Raw genomic sequence first — 21520 nt, 5'->3', positions numbered from 1 at the left:
TTAGCCTTAAAAATTGGCTATACGGAATTGCTTTTTTTAAAGATATTGGGTGGAAACTTGACGCATGTAGGATTGAATTTCCTGCTGTTTCCTTACGATAAAGGGTCGTTTTGATGGTTCCATTGGGTTCTTTTAATATCCACGTGTCTAGAAACGCAATTTTGTTTCTATCATAATTGAGTGTAAAGAACATGTTATAGGTGTTATTGTTCATCGTTTTAAGACACTCCTTAATTAACTTCTCTGGTCCTGACCAGATAATGAAGATGTCGTCCAGAAATCGCTGCCACAGTAATATATTGTTTACAAAGATGTTATTTTTTTCTTCCGCCAGGAATTCCGTTTCCCAGGCTCCTAGAAAAATGTTCGCATACGATGGAGCACAACTAGTGCCCATCGCGACACCGCAAGTTTGCAGATAATAAGTACCATCGAAGGTGAATACATTATGATTTAGAATGTATTCCAACATCATTATAATAAATTCATTGAACTTATTGTCCCGTTCACTCTGTTGCATAAGAGCTTGTCTAATTATCTCTATTCCTTTTTTATGAGGGATGTTATTATAAAGAGATTCGACGTCAATGGTAATAAGGAGGGCATCTTCTGGTACTGTTAGTCCATCTAGAATTTGAAGTAGGTGTACTGTATCTTTTAGATACGATAGAAGTTTAGTCACATGGGGTTTGAGGTATGCGTCGATGACTTTACTAGTTGTTTCTGTGAGATTACCATTTCCCGATACAATTGGTCTCCCGGGAGGGTCGTCTCTGCTTTTATGTATTTTGGGTAACGCATAAAAAGTAGGGGTCCTGGGGTGTTCGGTCCTCATATATGACCATAATGTTTCTGTTATTGTGCCCTCGTTCAAGGCCCTGTCTAATTTTTTATAGAAATCTTCTTTGAAAGTTTCCAAGATTATAGGTAATATTTTCTTATAACATTTGTTGTTATTCAGGATTTTTTGGCACATCATTTTATATTGCTCATTATCCATTAATACGATGTTGCCTCCTTTGTCCGAGGGCTTTATTGTGATTTTCTCATTTTCTTGTAATTCTTTTAATGCTTTTCTCTGTGATTCCGTGAGGTTTTGTGTTTTTCCTCGGTCTTTCAATTGGTTGATCTCCTTGCTGGTTTCTCTCACAAATAGTGCAATTGCCGGATTTGTGTTCAAAGGTGGAAAGAGGTGTGATTTTTTCTTGAATTTTTTTAGGGATGTTTCCTGTGAAGGATTTGTTTCCTGATCCTCCTCTTCGCTATCTAAGTTGGTGTCATCATCCGTCCAGTCCTCTAGACCCCCTTCCTCCAACAGCAGGTTTAGATCACGGATGGCTCTAAATTCTGCTGCGGATAATTTTGTCTGTGGTTCTTCAGTTGTAGGCTTTTTGCTATACATAACTTTTAAAAGTAATTTTCGTGCAAAAAGGTTTATGTCCTTTATAGTTTCAAATCTGTCCGTTGCCTTATTAGGGCAAAAGGATAGGCCTAATGTTAGAACCTCCGTCTGGTCATCTGTTAATTTATGTTTGGACAGATTGATGATGGTGAGTTCCCTAGTTTCAATTATGTGGCTTGGGTCTGCTTCTTCTGTTGTTTCCCTAAAAAAGCCTTTTGTGATTTTGGACCACCGTCTTTGTTTATTCTTGGTCTTAAGAAAATTTTATGATGTTTAACCGGGACTATGTCCTCTTGTCCATGCGAAATGTTTTCTTTCAGCGTTAAAAGGCCGGGGAGCCGGCGTCTCCCTTCACATCCCTCCTAGCGAGGGAACAGGAGAGACACGGACCGCTGCGGTGGAGAAATTCCTACCATACCTTACCACATCTGCTCAAATGTAAGTCTTTAAATGGACCTCATGGATCCATAAGCCTTCAAAGTCACCTTTAATAAAATACTCACCACTGACCACCAATGTATATAATAGGAATTATATTATTTATAATTCCTTTAGAATGGCATATTGAAGCAAGGCTGCAAACCTACTCGCGGCATTGGAATCTTCCATCCTGCAATCCACCATATGTAAGTTGGTCCAGGCGGATATAAAATTCTGCATAAATAAACAAATACTACTATTGTGAAAAAACCCTCCTTACATACATATATATATACATTATGACTTTTTAGAAAAGGATCACGCAGGACTTTGCTGGATTACCACCAAGCCACCATATATGAACACCTATATTGAATGCGTGAGTAAATGGTAATTATTGAATAACTTCAGGCTATCAATATCCAAAATAAAAATAATACTTACACTCACATATCCTTCCAGACAGAGGTACCCCACGACTCCTTGTAGCAGGCTCAGAGGACACAGAGATTGGTCTATTGAAGCAAGGTCCCATAGTGTATGTACTTAAATATTTTATACTAAAACTCCAGTATTTTTCTACATGAATATTTACAATAACAGATATGTTATTGATTTTATATATTTCAGCTGGGTGACAAAAATCTTTGAGAAAGGCTTAAAGAAAGCCGAAACGCGTCAGATTCAGGGATAAACTCTGTGAACTACTACTTCCTGGACTACACAGGAAACACAGAGATTATTATCCCTAATTTTGTCACAAACTATCACATATGTCACAGATTCCCTCGAATCGTTTTTCTTTTTCTATCTTTATCACATTGGGCCTATACCCAAAACACATATCTCCACCTTATTGGAATGTATGTATATATCATTATGCCTTAAGTACAACGGAATAAATCCGATACTATATTTTTTTTACTTTTACTTGTAGTAATATTATTACTTGCCCTAAAAGTCCCACTACCTTGGCCTGAGACACCAAACACCCCATTTTCTTGTTCAAAATAGGGACAAGGCAAAACCTACTCTTACTATCTAGAGAAAAAAACCCCCACCCCCTCGTTACACTCATCACTGATTGGCTGTTCTGACGCGACAAAAACATTTCTATTCACCAACCAGGTGTGACATCTTCAGATCATCATCTCATTGGCTGCTGTTTCCCTCCATTTTCTACCAGCCAATTACTCACTGTGTACAGTGCCTTGCAAAAGTATTCGGCCCCCTTGAACGTTGCGAACTTTTGCCACATTTCAGGCTTCAAAACATAAAGATATAAAACTGTAATTTTTTTTTGAAGAATCAACAACAAGTGGGACACAATCATGAAGTGGAACTAAATTTATTTGATATTTCAAACTTTTTTAACAAATAAAAAACTGAAAATTGGGCGTGCAAAATTATTCATCCCCCTTAAGTTAATACTTTGTAGCGCCACCTTTTGCTGCGATTACAGCTGTAAGTCGCTTGGGGTATGTCTCTATCAATTTTGCACATCAAGAGACTGAAATTTTTGCCCATTCCTCCTTGCAAAACAGTTCGAGCTCAGTGAGGTTGGATGGAAAACGTTTGTGAACAGCAGTTTTCAGTTCTTTCCACAGATTCTCGATTGGATTCAGGTCTGGACTTTGACTTGGCCATTCTAACACCTGTATATGTTTATTTGTGAACCATTCCATTGTAGATTTTGCTTGATGTTTTGGATCATTGTCTTGTTGGAAGACAAATCTCCGTCCCAGTCTCAGGTCTTTTGCAGACTCCATCAGGTTTTCTTCCATAGTTACATAGTTACATAGTTAGTGAGGTTGAAAAAAGACAACAGTCCATCCAGTTCAACCTATGATGTGTGTGTGTGTTTGCTTTTAACCGTACATTGTATACCCCTGTATGTTGTGGTCTCTAAGGTGTCCATCTAACAGTTTTTTGAAACTATCAATGCTCCCTGCTGATACTGAAGAGAATTCCACATCCTTACCGCTCTCACAGTGAAAAACCCCTTACGCATTTTAAGGTTAAACCGCTCTTCCTCTAGTTTTAGTGAGTGGCCACGTGTCTTATTGTATTCCCTTACTCTGAATAGTTTGTTCCTTATGCTATGGTCGTCAGTACAGTATTTGTACATTGATATCATATCCCCCCTCAATCGTCTCTTCTCCAGAGAGAATAGGTTCAGTGCTTGTAGTCTTTCCTCATAGCAGATGTCCTCCATTCCCCTAATTATTTTTGTTGCCCTTCTCTGGACTCTTTCCAGTTCCAGCACATCCTTCCTGAGGACCGGTGCCCAGAACTGGACAGCATACTCCAGATGTGGCCGGACCAGAGTCTTGAAGAGTGGAAGAATAATCTCTTTATTTCTGGAGTGAATCCCCTTTTTTATACATCCCAGTATTCTGTTGGCTTTACTTGCAAGAGCTTGGCATTGCATGCCACTGCCAAGCCTGTTGTCTACCAGTACCCCCAAGTCCTTTTCCATCCTAGACTCACCCAGAGGTTCCCCCCCTAGTGAGTAGCTTGCTTTCTGGTTTTTGGCCCCCAAGTGCATTACTTTACATTTATCAACATTAAACCTCATCTGCCATGTAGTTGCCCACCCCGTTATTTTGTTCAGGTCCGTTTGTAAGGTTTCTACATCCTGCATAGAAGATATCGGCATGCCTAGTTTAGTGTCATCTGCAAATACTGAGATTGTACTCAATATCCCCTCCTTCCAGAATGGTCCTGTATTTGGCTCCATCCATCTCCCCATTAATTTTAACCATCTTCCCTGTCCCTGCTGAAGAAAAGCAGGCCCAAACCATGATGCTGCCACCACTACCATGTTTGACAGTGGGGATGGTGTGTTCAGGGTGATGAGCTGTGTTGCTTTTACGCCAAACATAACGTTTTGCATTGTTGCCAAAAAGTTTGATTTTGGTTTCATCTGACCAGAGCACCTTCTTCCACATGTTTGGTGTGTCTCCCAGGTGGCTTGTGGCAAACTTTAGATAACACTTTTTATGGATATCTTTAAGAAATGACTTTCTTCTTGCCACTCTTCCATAAAGGCCAGATTTGTGCAGTATACGACTGATTGTTGTCCTATGGACAGAGTCTCCCACCTCAGCTGTAGATCTCTGCAGTTCATCCAGAGTGATCATGGGCCTCTTGGTTGCATCTCTGATCAGTCTTCTCCTTGTATGAGCTGAAAGTTTAGAGGGGACGGCCAGGTCTTCGTAGATTTGCAGTGGTCTGATACTCCTTCCATTTCAATATTATCGCTTGAACACTGCTCCTTGGGATGTTTAAAGCTTGGGAATTTTTTTGTATCCAAATCCGGCTTTAAACTTCTCCACAACGGATCTGCCTGGTGTGTTCCTTGTTCTTCATGATGCTCTCTGCGCTTTAAACGGACCTTTGAGACTATCATAGTGCAGGTGCATTTATACGGAGACTTGATTACACACAGGTGGATTCTATTTATCATCATTAGTCATTTAGGTCAACATTGGATCATTCAGAGATCCTCACTGAACTTCTGGAGAGAGTTTGCTGCACTGAAAGTAAAGGGGCTGAATAATTTTGCACGCCCAATTTTTCAGTTTTTTATTTGTTAACAAAGTTTGAAATATCCAATAAATTTCGTTCCACTTCATGATTGTGTCCCACTTGTTGTTGATTCTTCACAAAAAATTACAGTTTTATATCTTTATGTTTGAAGCCTGAAATGTGGAAAAAGGTTGCAAAGTTCAAGGGGGCGCCCGAATACTTTTGCAAGGCACTGTAGATGACCCCTCCCCCAGTGATGGTGACACGGGATGTGTGGATTATGGAATAATTAGAATATTTTCCCTGCTCATGGCTGCAGATTGTACAGAGAGATCATGTGACAGGAAATCCAGAAAGAGAACCGACATCTCCTCAATAATCACCTCTTGGTGTCACCTGAGAGACAATACACGGCCATTGTACACCTTCCTCATCCATCTTATACTATTCATACATAGACAGTCCCAAATCCCAATCACAGAATGCTTCCTGTAGAAGACTGACTAAATATGTCTGTAATACTCCCCCCCCCCCCCCACAGAACAGGAATGGGAGATTCCACATTATACATCTGCTGGGGGGAGCAGTCTATGTTGTGTCATTTCTGGGGGTCCTCCATGTATAATACACACAGGAGACCTGACAGGGGACCGACATCCATACTTCTCTATGGAGGCCCCAGACTGGAAGTCAGCTGTGCATGGAGGAAATCATTCCCCTCACTCTACAGTGGGTGTGTCCTGTGTTTGCAAGCATGTGATTGGTTGCTTAAAGTACACACTGCTTCCATTCATGTAATAACTTTCACTTTGCTTAGTGAATAACCTCTACTATTTGTGTAAAACCCAATCAAAATGTCCCATAAACAGAAGCACCAAGAGGGGTCACACACCATAATCACAATCAGAGGTCCCTGGGACCCTCAAATGTGACATCCCAATTCCCTGGTATTGGAGGAAATGCATGTACCCTCCCACAATGCATTGCTCTGTGCATCCTATCCATAGGTCAGGTGAGAGGAGCGATGTGTATTCTCCAACTATGTCACATTAGAATTGTAATATGGATTTATCCCCGGCTGGGTCACACTTGTGTGACATGAAAGTCGCACCATTTCCAGCGTGACTTTGCTGTACCACTTCCCTGCGACTTCAACTGATAAGAAGCATTCCTCTGCGACTTTGATGGATCAGTGTTTTTTTTTTTACCCTCACCTCTCCTCCCTGGTCATCCTTGCTGCCTAAAAACTTTCCTCCCAAGCACATTCCATTTACACCTGAGTGTAGCAGAATCGCATGTTCCCGCTCCCATTTTTGCATGTTTTTGAAGAGTTTGAATGAACTGCCCGACATGCGTGACAAATGCCCCAAAGTAGCTCTAGAACATTGTCAGTCATGAAGTGTCACATTTTTACAGATCTCATTTTGCACGCATCTGCTAACTCTGATGGGGGGGCATTAACAATTAGGCCGCATTTACATCTGCATGTCACCCGCACAGAAAACGCATGCTTTACCACACATTTCAGAAATGTACATCACACTTGTTTCCATGAAATCAAAGCAATTGTGATGTGCGTTTCTGAAACGTGCGAAAAAGTGCATGTTTTTTGTGCGAGTTGCTGTGCATTTGGAAACGCACAGATGTGAATGCAGCCTAAATGGTAACGCAAGCATGACACACATTGCCGCACATTTTTGAAATTCAAGGCAAAGCATGATTTTTCTTGCAGGTTGTCGTGTGTTTGGAAAAGGTGTAGATGTGAATAAATGGTAACGCAAGCGTGACGCAAGTTGCCACGTGTTTATGAGACACAAAACAAAGTTCACGTTTTCTGTGTGGGTTGTCATGTGTTTTGAAATGCGCAGATGTGAATGCGGCCTAAATGGTACCGAAAGCGTGGCGAACATTGTTGCACATTTTCTAAATGCATGACAAAGCATACATTTTCTTGTGGGTTGCCATGCGTTCGGAAACACGCAGATGAAAACACAGCCTAAAATGGTAACACAGACATGATGCACATTGCCGAGTGTTATGTAAATGTGCAGCAAAGCGTACTTTTTTTTTGTGCGGGTTGCCATGCGTTTGGAAATGCGCAGATACAAATAGTAATGTAGTTGTGATGTGCGTGTGGCAGATTTTCAAAATACGTGGCAAAGCATGCGTTTTCCTGAGGGTTGTCGTGCGCTCAGAAAGGCACAGATGTAAACAAATGGTAATACAGGAGCGACACATGTTTTGGAAGTGAGCGGCATAACGCACATTTTCTATGCGGGTTGCTGTGCATTTAGAAACGCTCAGATGAAAACGCAGCCTAAATGATAATGTAAGCTGGAGGCACATTTCCACACATTTTTGATATGCACAGCAAAGCGTGCATTTTCCATGATGCTCACTGCTGCATGCTTGGAAACACGCAGATGCAAATGCAGCCTAAATGGCAATGTAAGCACAACATGCGTTTCCACACATTTTGGAAATGCACAGCAAAGCACGTGTTTTCTGTGTGAGGTGCTGCGCTTTCAGAAACGAGCAGAAGCAAATGCGTGCATTTCCAAAATGCGCAGCAATGCACACGTGTTCCTATTTAGCAGTGTTAATTTTGTCAACTAAAATGTTTTTGTCGACTAAATTAACACAATTTTAGTCGACTAAAACAATTCAGATGACTAAAATACGACTAAAACTAAAATGGCATTTTAGTCATAAGACTATAACTAAAACTAAATTGAAAATTGACATCAAAATGAACACTCCTCTGCTGGCCATTTCTAAATCGGCAACACAATTCCATCCAGAGCCTGTAATAATCGCACATTAAAGTTTAACCACTTTACCACCGGAGGATTTTGCTGTCTTACGTCCAGGCCACTTTTTGCGATTCGGCGCTGTGCGACTCTAACTGACAATTGCGCGGTCGTGCGGCGCCGTACCCAAACTAAATTTATGTCCTTTTTTTCCCACAAACAGAGCTTTCTTTTGGTGGTATACTGGTATTTGATCACCTGTGCAATTTTTACTTTTTGCGCTATAAACAAAAAAAAGAGCGTTTATTTTGAAAAAATAACAATATTTTTAACATTTTTTTATATGAAATTTCCCCCCCAAAAAATGTAAAAATCTAAATTTTTTTAAATTTTTGGCTAATTTGTTTTCTGCTACATAGGTTTGGTAAAAAAAAAATCACAATAGGCGTATTTTGATTGGTTTGCGCAAAAGTTATTACGTTTACTCACTAAGGGAAAGATTTCTGTCATTTTTGGTGTTTTTTTTTTTTTTTTAAAGAGTAATGGCGATTTTTTTTTGCAGGACTGCGACATCGCGGCGGACAGATCGGACCCTTGACTGACATTTTTGGCACTTTTGGGCTTACCAGTGACATTACTACAGTAATCAGTGCTATATATATGCACGGTTACTGCAAAATGACACTGGGAGGGAAGGGCTTAATTTTATTGGAGAGGGAGGGGTTAATGTATGCCTGGTGCTTACTGACGTGTGTGGGGGGAGGTTACTGAGTGAGTCAGGGACAGATCGCATGTTCAGCTATGCTGAACACTGCAATCTGTCACTCCTTGTCACTGAGGAGATCCGCCCGCTCTGTTTACACAGGCGGGCGGATCTCCAAACTAGATTCCCCGACGATCGGGGAAGAGCAGCGGCCATTGCCGCCACTCCTCTCCTGGACCGACTCCCGCTGTGAATGAAACCTACAGGGGGAGGAGTCCAGTGATGTAGTACTATGTCGCTGGACGATAACGAACCACTTTGCCGCAGTACGGTCAAAGTGACCGGTCGGCAAGTGGTTAAACATGTATTGCACCACCGCATAAGTAAGGGACATCTACTAAGCTGCTGAAAACTAAAAAATTAATAAAAAAGGCTTTTCTTATATTCTTCCCTAATATTTAATGTTGATAATATATTCAGGTAATTTGTGCAATGACATTACAGTCAATGGAGTTTATAGTTTTTTTGGGTTTTTTGTATTTTAAAGTTGCACTTCAGTTTGTCAAAAAGCAATATTTCTGTTTGTTTATGAAGCTTGGTTTTATTTATAAAGATGTTATTTATCACAATGGCTAAGCCCCCGTTCACACTAAGGTGACCTGTGAGGCGACCTGGTCGCCTCACAGGTCGCCTCCCATAGGGAAGCTGCGGACCCGTTCTAATAGGAGTGACACAAGTCAGCACCTGCCTCTTGGGGGCTTCTCGGCCTTTTGGCTAAGATCAAGTGTAGTATCTGTTCTTATCAGTTGGTATGGACCCTGATGGTTAGTATCGGCAGGGGCTGAAATGAACCGGGGCGCTCCAGACGTCACTGGGGGACCGGGAAGTAGGCACTGTCAGAGAAAGCCGGATGGGTCCGTTGCCTTCTGATTTGAATGGGTCCGCCCCTACCAGTTTGAAGGGAGCGAGAAAACTGGATCTGCGGCCAGTTAGTACTGCTCCTGGATGTGATTGGTAAGGAACGGCGGTGGCGGTGGGGGAGCCTTTCCTCCTGGGTTGAATCTGGCCTTGCAAAAGGCTTGTCCCCAGTCGAAGGCAGGTTCTCCCTAAGCTGTCCAAAGTTCTGATGCCTCCTGGTAGGATAGGGCTACGCTTGGTCTGGCCTTTGGGCCGGGGTAGAAAAAGCCCGTAGTGTATGTGCCCCTGGGGTGGCAGCCCAGGGGTGCCTTAATTCTCACTGGTGAGGGGCAGCTCGCCTTGAGTTTTTTCGGCACCATGGTCACTGCACCTACGCACACTTTTTTAAGCACCTGCCTCTTGGGCAAGGCCTTTTGGCTTCGACCAGAGGAATTTTTATTCCGGCCGGAAGGCCTGCCTTTGTATTTTCACAAGGGCACTAATTCACCTCTCCACTTCCCCTCCCCCACCTTTTTGTTTGTGTGTGCCTTTTCTTTGTGGTTTGTCACCTTTCTATCACCTTTTTTTCACTTTGCACGACTTGTAGGGTGTGGGTCCTCGGGCCCTACCTTGAGTCTTGGGAGGGGGTGGACATGGCCTTTTGGCTTGGTCCGCCCTCTCTCATGGGGTCTCCCTTCGGGGGAGCCCCACTTAGTACTCGGTGGGGGCTGTTTCGGCAGTCCCCCTGAAGAACGGGGTCAGTCTGGTTCCGGCCAGACAGACCATGAGTACCTCAAATCCCTGTCAGGAGTCTTGCGCCCCGGGGGATCGAGGTTCGGGTCCTACCTCTTCGGAGGGAAGACCACTTTGTTCGCACACCCTGTGCACTTTTTGTGTTCCTCACGTTTGTGTGTGTGCACTTTTTTATGCACCGGGTGAAGTCTTTTGAGTGTGTTTCACACGCTACGGGCTTTAAAAAAAAAAAAAAAAAAAAAAAAAAAAAACCTGCCTCTTGGGGTGGGCCTTTTGGCCAGCACCAGAGGAATTTTTTATTCCTGGCCGGGGGGCCTGCCAAGGTCCTGCACTTTGGCACTACCCAGCACTTCTCCACTTCCCTTCTCCACTTCCCTTCTCCACTTCCCTTCTCCCCACTCTGTTTTTCTTTGTTGTGTGTTACGTTTGTCCCTTTTTGGTTGGATCACTTGCACGATGAGTATGGCGTAGGTCCTCGGGCCTGCCCTGAAAGTCTTGGGAGGGGGTGGATATGGCCTTTTGGCTTAGTTCGCCCTCTCTCATGGGGTCTCCCTTCGGGGGAGCCCCACCTAGTACTTGGGGTGGGCTGTTTCGGCAGTCCCCCTGGAGAACGGGGTCTGCCTGGCTTCGGCTGGGTGGACCTAAGTGAGTACCTCAGTCCCTGTCAGGAGCTTCGCACCCTGGGGGATCAGGGTCAGGGCCCTTCCTCTTCGGAGGAGGGCCATGTGTGTACGCCTTGTGCACTTTTTTGTGTGTCTCACGTTTGCGTGTGTGCACTTTTTTATGCACCGGTGTTAAGTCCTTTGAGTGTGTTTCACACACCACAGGCTTTAAAAAAAAAAACAAACAAGTCGCTCCGACTTAGAAAAAGGGTCCGGAGCTTCTTTGGGGCGACCAGGAGGCGACCGCCATAGACTTCAATGTTATGAAGTCCGTGGCGGCCGCTCCGAGGTCACGGCGCGAAGTAGCGTCGCTTGCATGTGAACGGGGGCTAAATCTGTGTCTGTAGTGCGTGTTCAAACCTTATAATAACATATTATTAGTGCTCCAGGAGTATACAATTTTTACTCCAGGAGTATACAATTAATTTGGAAATGCTTAAATAATGCATTACAATTAACCTAAACCCATTCCATTTGTAGTTGACTAAAATGTACTGGAGATTTTAGTCGACTAAAATATGACTAAAACGATTCAAATGACTAAAATACGACTAAAACTAAAATGGCATTTTAGTCAAAAGACTATAACTAAAACGAAATCGAAATTTGATGCCAAAATTAACACTGCTATTTAGACTGCGTTTGCATCTGCGTATTTCTGAATGTGCGGCACCCCGTACAGAAAACGTGGATTGCAATTTAGGTTGTGTTCGCAGCTGCGTGTTTCTTAATGCGTGTCGTGCGTTTACTGTGTGGGTTGCCATGCGTCTGAAAACACACAGATGTGAACACAGCCTAAATGACAAAGCAATGTCTGCTTGCCGCGCATTTCATAAAAATGAGGAAAATTGCACGTGTTCTGTGCAGGTTGCGGCACGTTCAGAAATGCACAGCTGTGAATTCAGACTAATTGTTACTGACACCCCAATGGTGGTTAGCAGACGCATGTTCTGCTGTGTAACAAAATGTGCTACAAACAATCCCAAATGTGTGACACTTCACAACCAAAATGGTTCTTGAGCTACTTTGGGGCGTTTGTTCTGTGTAGGGCTGCCCATTTAAGTGAATGGGTTGCTCTATGTGCGATGTGTTTTTAGGCGTGAAAAAAAAGCACAAATAAATGCGAGCAGGAAGATGCGTTTCTGCTATGCTCAGGTGTGATTGAGATTTAGGCAGCAAGGATGACCAGGGAGGAGAGGGGAGGGTTGAAAAAAAAAAAAAAAGATCCTTCAAAATGCCATTCTTATCTATAATGATGCGACTTCTGTGAGAGAACATAAAAGTCTATGGGGCCAGATCGCATTGAAAATCATACAAAAGTAGTGCAGGAACATTTCTTTTTTGTTACTGCGACTTGAATTTTGGCAATTAAGATCCACTGATTGAAATACATGGGATGCGACTTGTCATGCAACTTTGAAGTACAAAGTTGCATGACAAATTGCATTGATGTGAACCGGGACTTAGAGTGGGTGGCCCCCTGAGAGCCAGGCTGATAAGGCTGTGATATGTACTGGCACCTCATCATACCTTCATCTAATTAAAGTGTATGTATAGATGAAACTATTTTAGTCTTTAGATGGAGTAGGGAAGGGTTACACCCCCATTAGGGGATTTTTGCTGTCTTGGTCATTGTAATATTTCCCCTCACTTTCTGATTGGCTGATAAAGATTACCGGGACTAATACAGAGGAGAACAGAAACTGATCACAACTGTTATTGCAGCACTGAGCGCGTTTTACCCCTTAACTGTCATCATGATGATTCTGTACTGCATTACATCTGTATGGCTGTCAAAGGGTTAAATAAGACACACAGCCTGTACTGAGAGAAGTCTGCTGCCTCCCATTGCTGACATTCTCCTAGAACTGTTGGCTGGCTTTCCTTTGTCACTAATACTCTGATTCACTCACAAAAAGCATGCAGCAAGTGAAGTCACAGCGAAGTCTTGAAGTATAAGTCGGCCAATAACCTTTTTTCCCAGTTTTGGAGAGAGTGAAGAAGGATTACAACTCCTGCAGAGTTTTTATTGCTCCCCAGGGCTCCATTACAGAGAATTCGGCTCATTTCCTGTCCTGCTGACAACCAAAACAGGAAGTGAGGAAAACTCTGCGACAGACAAAGACAGAATGAAATATCTGACATGAGTTCTATCCTTCCTCTACTCTAATAATAAAATCATACTTATCTATAACTGTGTTGCTGTAAGAGATTTCCCTGACTTTTGGTTTGGTAAAATGTAGTCAGTAGGACAGGAAGTGAGAGTAAAAACCTGGCAGGGGTACTTACCTTTCCACACCTTATTCAAAACTAAGAAAAAAGCTTTGACTGGACTTACACTTTAATCTAGCTTCTTGTTCTGGGGTCATGACCCCAAATATATGGAAAGCAATGAATGAGGATGAGAGGCGGGCAGATAGGGAGCCGAGTATAGGCCTCATCCACAATGGATGTTAGCAAAACTCCATAGAAAGCTGTAGAAGGAGTTTGTCAGCATTTTTGCAGAAGCGTTTTTTAGATTTTTTTTTTAGCAAAACTAAATTCCCACAAAAAAAAAAAGAAAAAGGATTTGAGTTAACAGGCCATAGTCTGTCAATCTCAAACAAAGAAACCAACTAAGGGCACTCCAGACTGTAAGTGAATATAAAAAGTGATACATTTTATTTGGCACGTATGCCTGAAAAAGCAAAATGAATGAAGACAAATCAGGGTGGCATAGGAGACACTGGATAACAATACAATAAAAACCATTAAAATACACACAAGCACATGTGCAGTGGGGACTCACCACACAATATATTATCACAGAACCAGACAGGCATCAACATACCATGTAGGTTGATTGCCGTGTATGGTGATGTGAGAGGACCTCACATAAATAACCTAGGAGCTCATGATCCCACTATATTGCAGACTGATACCAGGATGCAGGCACGGTGAAGTGCAAAGTAATGTGACTTAATTGAAGTAAAATGCTGATATTCAATGCTGGAGCAAACGAAATCTGTGCTAGATGGAGGTGAAGAGTGTACAGGGCACTGTTAGTCCATAAAATAGAAGCCCCTCAGTAGCAATCACAGAATACTATGGAGTGCACAGTTCCCGTTGAAGGCTTCGGGAGTCACAATAGTGATGATATAGATCGAGAAGATCGTTTTGAAAACCGAATCCTGTATTCAGCAAATTTCAGTTGATAAATGTCCACCTACTAGCGGAGAGGCCGTACTGGTCCCAGTGGCGGGGCCGAATCACCAGGGTGACAAGTGTACAGTCGGCAATTACCTGTAATGGTGGTGGCTAGATGAGCTGGACGAGTCGTGCCATTGGGTCAGGCAAAGAGGTCATGTAGGTCAGTGGTGAAGTCCCGTTGCCCGGTTTGTCAGGTCCAAGATGCCGTCATTCGGGCGTTCGACCCAAGCGTTAAGCTACACCGGCGGCTGGGGATGGACTTCCAGGTCGGAGGTGACCGGCTGGCGTCACATCTGGTTTAGCGATCTGCCGGGTGCGTGCAGGGGAACAGCCCAGTAGTGGATAGACGGAGGATCCTGAGTCAGGAGGCAAACAATCACACGATGTGCAATGTGGTAACGCTGGACGCTGACGCGTTTCACCGACTGCAACGTCGGTTTCCTCAGAGCTAGTGTGGGAATAGATGGCGCCATGTTTAATACCATCAATGATTGGTCAAAATTGGTTCATTCAATACTGGTGTGTATATCAGGCAAATCTGATGGAGCTAAAGGAACATCATTGCTCCATGCTCCACCAGATGTCGCTGTGCTAACACAGCACCCAAGTGTATCTTTATGGCGAGATCTATTCCCCCAGCGTTATGGCCAAAACTTCCCATGGTTTACAAAGGTATACACAGGTGTTTGCTACACAAAGGTAGGCAGGAAAAGGATGTAAATCCCCCTATCACAGTGATCATAATAAACCATATGGGGAAATGGCCAAAATAACAAGTGAAAAACAGTACAGATTAAGAATGCTGCAACAGTGACAAAACGTAATAGGTATATGCATAAAAAAGAAGAATATGTATAAAAAAGTACATCGCTGTTTCCATTAAGGTTCTATACCTTAGATTTGAGGTGGAACTGATTATTTCCTATAGATATGGCCAGATTGGGGCAGTACAAAGAACAGTAGAGGCCACTTAGGAGTCCCTAATTTATGGAAGCCCTGAACCAGGCATAGTATATAGAGGTGACTCGGGAGAACGGAGGACAAGACTTAGTGGGTAAGGGCAGAGAGAAACCAGAGGTATCCCATGTTTCCCACAGGGGGAATGAAAATGTATTGTGTATATACCGGAATTTTACAAGGATGTTATAAGGGTCTATATTGCCAGAATGGAGATGGCCTGTGGGGGGAAAAACAGGTGTGAATTCGGGGTACCATAGAGACAACAGGGATGTTATCAGTTATGTCTCCGTGTCCCATCATTTTCAGTACAGCACACACGATGCCAACCCCGAGAGTTACGAGGTCAGAAAAGGATGTAGGCTAAACTCGACGTTTAAACCTTGGGGTACCAGGGATCCCATTTTGTAGATCCACATTTTTTCTTTTTGTAGAAGAACATTATCGAAGTCCTCTCGTCTTGCTGGCAAGTTTAAAGCATAGATGCCTCTAACCCTTAGGCCCTCGGGGTTGGCATCATGGTGCTCAAGAAAATGAAGGGGCACCGTTTTGTTGTCTACTTTCTTTTTGACGTCAGCGATATGTTCCGCAATACGTGTCTTTAACTGGCTTTAGTCTTACCAATATAAGACTTATTGCAGGGACAAATTAGCTGATTTATCACTCGCTCAGTCTGGCAATTTATAAAGCTATTAATTGTGAATTCCTTTTGTCCGTTGCAACTCATAAAGGATTTAGATTTGATTACTGATTTGCATATGGAACAACGTCCACATGGGAACATCCCTTTCAGACGTGGCAAGGATGTTAGCCAGCTTTCACCACTTTTTGAGTGGACGAACTCTGAGTGACATAAGGTGTCCTTCAGATTTTTGGCCCGTTTGGCCGTGAGCAGGGGCCGTGGGCCCACTATTCGCTCAATCAGTGGCGACACTGTCAACACTTGCCAATGTCTCGAGAGGACTGTTCTTACCTGTTCCCATTGGGTACCATAGGGAGTTATAATGCGTGGATATGCAATTTCATCAGAACATGAACTTGCAATAGTGTTATCCTGGCCACCCAGTAAGGTTGATCTTGGTTTAAGGGCCACCTTTTTGCGTGCCTTTCTTATTGTTTTATGTGTATATCCCCTCTCTCTAAAACATTTATGCAGCTGCCTGGCCTCCGTCTGATAGTCTGCAGGATCGGAGCAGTTTCTTTTCAACCAAAGGAACTGTCCTACGGGTATACTCTCGATAAGGTGTCTGGGGTGGTGACTGTCAGCTACCAACAATGTGTTGGCAGCCGTGTCTTTGCGGTAGGTCGTGGTTTTAATCCTTCCATCCTCTAACGAAATTAACAAATCTAAAAAGGGTAGATGATTTGGGGTCACGGTGTAAGTGAGTTTAATGTTCCGGTCGTTTTCGTTCAGCTCATTGATAAATTGGTCAAGTTCAGAGGGGGTTCCTCCCAAGAGGAGCAGGACATCGTCAATGTACCTCAGCCACATAAGAGAGTGGCTGAGGTACATTGGGGATGGATATACTACCTGCTCCTCCCAGAGTCCAAGATGGAGGCACGCGTAGGCCGGAGCCCACGGGGCCCCCATCGATGTGCCTCTGATCTGTTGATAAAATAAATTCAGAAATTGAAAATAATTATGATGTAGCAGGAAATCCAAGAGTTCCACAACGAACTCGTTGTGGGCCCCAAGGTCCGGAAATTTGCATTCAAGGAAGTGAGTGACAGCCCTAAGACCCCATTCGTGAGGGATCGACGTGTATAGACTTTCCACGTCTATACCTACTAACAAGATGTTGTGCATAGCAGGGGTCATTGACAGTCTCCTGAGTACATCCCTCGTATTCTGCACGAATGAGGGTAGGCTAGTCACCAGGTCCTTAATAAGGGCATCTATAAACTTCCCTGTTTTTTCAAGGGGACCCCCTATTGCCGAAACAATAGCTCTCCCTGGGGGATTGCTTAGGGACTTGTGTGGTTTGGGAATAATATAGAATGTAGGGATGTTGTAGTTTTTAACCGTCAGGTGTTCGGCTCTTTTTTGGAGATTAGGTCAGCTTCTTTCGCGAGAGAAATCTTGTAGTTAAGGGCAGAGACAAGGGAGGGAAAGGGACTATTTCTGAGCTTCTTATAAGTGCTGGTATCACTCAGCTGTCTCTGAATTTCCTTAACGTACATGTCTTCGCTCAGTAGTACCACATTTCCTCCCTTGTCACTGCCCTTTATAACAACATTGGGTGCCTCTGCCAATTCCCTCAAGGCTATTCGTTCCTCCTTGGACATGTTATCGGTTCCGTCCCTCTGCCACCTAATTTTACCCAGGTCCTCACGGACCAAGTCCAGAAAGACCTTAATATTTCTGTGTTTAGAGAGGGAGGGCATTTTTGTGGATTTTATACGTAAATTTGCATCTCTTCTGACTAGATCTTTGATTTTAGTTTCCTCATCCGTCTCTTCACCTTCCAGAAGTAGGGAAGTGAGTATTTCTATTAACTCGGTGTCTTCCTCAGATAGGGGAACATCTTTATCCGAGTTTTCTCTTTCCCCACTATGCCAAATCTTAAAAATAACTTTCCTAAGGAAGAGAGAGACGTCCTTGAAGACCTCGAATTCGGTCATCGCGGAGGTTGGTGCAAAAGATAGTCCCTTGCTTAGTAGCCTAACAAATCAAAATCAAAATCGGAGAGGTTTACGACTTTGAGGTCACCTGGAGCTGAATTTATCTGTGTTTTTTGAGGCTGTTGGACCTCGTGGACCTTAGTGGACCCACTTTGTGTTGGCCCTCTCCGCTTTTGATTTTCGGATTTACCTTCTCCCTTTGGGGACCCCTTGGTGGTTCTAGTTGCTGGGGATGTATATCGTCGGGTTGTAAGTCTGTTCCCGGTACTAAAAAAGACACAGATTTATCACCTGTGTCCGATTCACTTCCGGATGATTGTCCCCTGTACCAGCTGGGGTTTCTAATTCTCCTAGATTTTCCTCTAGACCTTCTCCTGCTTCTATTTATGGTTGGATTGAAGAGATCTTCACTCTTGCAATCGATAATATTTTGTCTGAATTTATTCTGTTTGTTGGTTTTTAGATTCTTCTGAGTTTTTTCTACCTCTTTTTTAAGATTATCGTTGAGTTTGTGAAACTCATCTTTATCTTTGTAGTGTTCAAGGGCAGCTGAACTAGCTTCTATCTCGGTTTGAAGATCCTGTAACTGTAGTTTCTCCTCCTCTATGATTAAATTCATCACCTGTATGCCTCTGGCAATACAGTCCTTTTTCCCCACTTCCAGGAATCTGGGGGTATGCAGGTGTTGAGCGGGGATTAGTCTCTCCCTAAGTCCCCTGGGTATAATCTGGTGTGAAATATGGGATTGGAGGGACGCAGTGTCCCATTTTCTATTTAGGGATTTTAGCACCAATTTTTTATGTTGTTTAAACAGGTTGCTGAGTGGCTCTAAGGAGGAGGGATCAGGTTCCCCCTGGTTGTTAAAGGCTACCTCTATTCTCATCCGATGCCATCCGATCCGATCCGCTGGACGGATGGAAAATAGGGTTTCCATCTGTCCAGATTTGACGGATCGGGTCGGATGTCAGCGGACATGTCTCCGCTGACATCCGATGCCCCATAGGAATGCATGGGGGGACCGTTCAGATCAGCCAAAAAAACGGACAGGCGTATCTGAACGGTCCGCCTGTGTGAAAGGGGCCTTAGAGCGTTTTTACAGCTGAAAATCTCCTCTCAGATCCCACTAATTCTGGGATTTTTTCCAGCCAGAAAACCCCCCTTGCCAAAAACTGCTGATAAGAGGCTGTGTGTGCATGGAGACAAAGGAGAACATGGGGGGAGATTACTGGCTGCAGGAAGAAACATCTGACACCAAAAATATATGCTGTAAAATCGTCCCGTGTGCATGAGGCCTTAGAGGTCAGCTATGGCGGCCTCCATATCTCTCTCACTCCAGGATTCCTAGAAGTAGTTTTGTATATTTTATAGATGTGATGATAATTCTGATCAGAGGAGGGAGGAATTTATTCATCAAGCTGTGATCTTCTATAAATCTGTCTCATAGAATGTCTCATCTCTCCCCTCCCCCCCTGTATCCTGTCTGCAGAGTTTGTATTCGGTGTAATAAAGAAATAGAAATGTAAGAATTGTCTCACCTCCAGTCTGGTTGTATCTCTTCATCAATGTCTGTACACTGTATTTGTAAACAGCCTCAGCACCCCGACTTATCTGTGTGTTCTCCTCCCAGTATTCAGGTCCCAGTTTTTTCATCCACTCAGTCTTGGGAAGACGCTGCCGGGTGTCACTGTTATAATTTGTTATCTCCCGATCATCCACATATCCGACAGAAGAGAACTGAGGGAGTCCGGATCCCGGAGAGGAGACTCCGGTTCTATAATATCGCAGAGTGTGACTGTCTGATAGAGAGACATACAGACGGTTATATATACATCCTCTACACATCACACACTAGAATGCTGGGAAGAGAACAATGTACTGAAATAATCCCTCCAATGTGATAAAGATGATATGAATTTATTATTAAATACAACAATCCCATCTATGAACTGTCATTCCATTTATCTCTGATCTCCACTCACCATCATGTATGATGTAATGGCAGCCAGTCCTGTCCCAGTACAATACCATGGGGGGGGGGGGGGGGGGAGTACTGGGAAGAGGGATTGGGTCTTGTAGTGTCACAATGATGTATGACAGTAACATTATACAATTGGCAGCATTGCAGCTTTATTATACCTGCTGTACAGAGAGACGGACACTTATAGTGATTTATGAAAGTAAAGAGCAGAGATAAATCCTTGCCGTACTCCTGCATTGTGGCCCTATGAGTGTGCAGATGGTTGCACACACAGAGCTTGCAATCACTGAGGGACAATTTATGATAATAAATGGTGGGATTGCATGCAATAACTCCCAACAGCTGAATGTAATAGAAGAATAATGGTGAGTATGGTGCAGTAAATTGCGCTCTGTTTTAGGCCTGTATCACACGTGCAATTTCACATCCAACCTAAATCACACAGAATTGCATGACAATGGAAATCATTCACATCAATGCAACTCTGTGTGGTGCGATTTTGTAAAAGGTTCTTGTACTACTTTGATGTGAATAACAGCGCATTTTTTCCCCATTCAATATGCAAATCACATCCAAAACACAAGAAAATTGCAATCGTACTGAAATCAGATCAAAATCAGATTGCAGTAGTGTGACCCGAGCCTTACAGTGCGTTTTTTATTCTTTATTTTGTTTGCAACAACATGTAAAATAAAGCAATACAGAAGAGCACTAAAACATAAAGATGAGTTATAAAATGTCTAATTTCTGTAAGGGTGAATTCACACATGTACAATGCTAAATCGCAGAGCAACCAGAGTGATTCAATGTTCTGCCCGCGCTGCATTGCCCACTGGCTAGTGTGGTGCATGATTCAGCGCAGCACGCTGTCCCTTTTTATTGCACCAGTTTCATTTAAAGTGTACAAAATATACACTTCATTCTCTGCAATGTCAGGCGGCACGATGCATTGGAATGAATTGTGATTGCAGTGTAATTTGGGTCGGTGTGGTGCAGTAAAATGCAGCATGTTGCAGTACAGGGGTAGCCTGTGTTGCAGTGAGAATGGGACACTTAGGAAACAATTGTCTCCGGTGTCTCCCTGCAGTGACAGAAGTTTTACCATGCGGTCACCACACATAGTGTGAAATGTCCCCGAGTCTTTTTAGTGTGGATCCGGCCTCATCCTGTGAAGGAATGTGATGAACACTTGTGAATTAAGCAAAATGTCTATTTTTCTATACATGTACATTTCTTTTTCTGTCTTCCTTACTCAAAATGGCCGTTACTAGATACACCCCCCCCCCCCCCCACCACCACCACCACCACCGACGATGGAATGTTAGAAGAAAGATGGATCCTTGGCACAGTGCCTTCAAGAGAAGATAACATTCATAAACTCAAAGGGGACCACCTTGTAATGGACCTGACTAATCAGAAAGCTGCAAATAATCAGTATTATGCTAATATTATGCTTATGACGTACTAACATATGACACCGCCTACTAACTATATAATAGGCTGTCCATTAGGAATAAACAAGAAGTATCATTTACCTGAACAATGCGTCAGTCTATGATATCCTCGTGCATGCACTCTAATTACCTATCTAATCAGATCCAGCAGCAAGGAATCTATTTTGAACCTGATTGAGGTTCCGAAACCATTACAATCCAA

At 43.2% G+C, this 21520-nt stretch overlaps 2 protein-coding genes across 2 annotated transcripts in view; both read right to left on the bottom strand.

The window, feature by feature from the left end:
- LOC309559451 (class I histocompatibility antigen, F10 alpha chain-like) overlaps positions 1–21520 on the bottom strand; it is a 751751-nt gene that overhangs the window by 54581 nt on the left and 675650 nt on the right. The window lies entirely within an intron of this gene.
- LOC309559756 (major histocompatibility complex class I-related gene protein-like) overlaps positions 1–21520 on the bottom strand; it is a gene marked incomplete at its 3' end in the record, with an annotated part of 86016 nt that overhangs the window by 38004 nt on the left and 26492 nt on the right. The window contains exon 2 of the mRNA XM_082263192.1: positions 19422–19682. Coding sequence (XP_082119318.1) covers positions 19422–19682 — 261 coding nt within the window. The remainder of the gene's footprint in view (positions 1–19421; positions 19683–21520) is intronic.

The sequence above is a fragment of the Pelophylax lessonae genome (assembly GCF_965119305.1).
Source record: "Pelophylax lessonae genome assembly, chromosome: 7".
NCBI lineage: Eukaryota > Metazoa > Chordata > Amphibia > Anura > Ranidae > Pelophylax > Pelophylax lessonae.
This window is presented reverse-complemented; position numbering and strand designations above follow the sequence as displayed.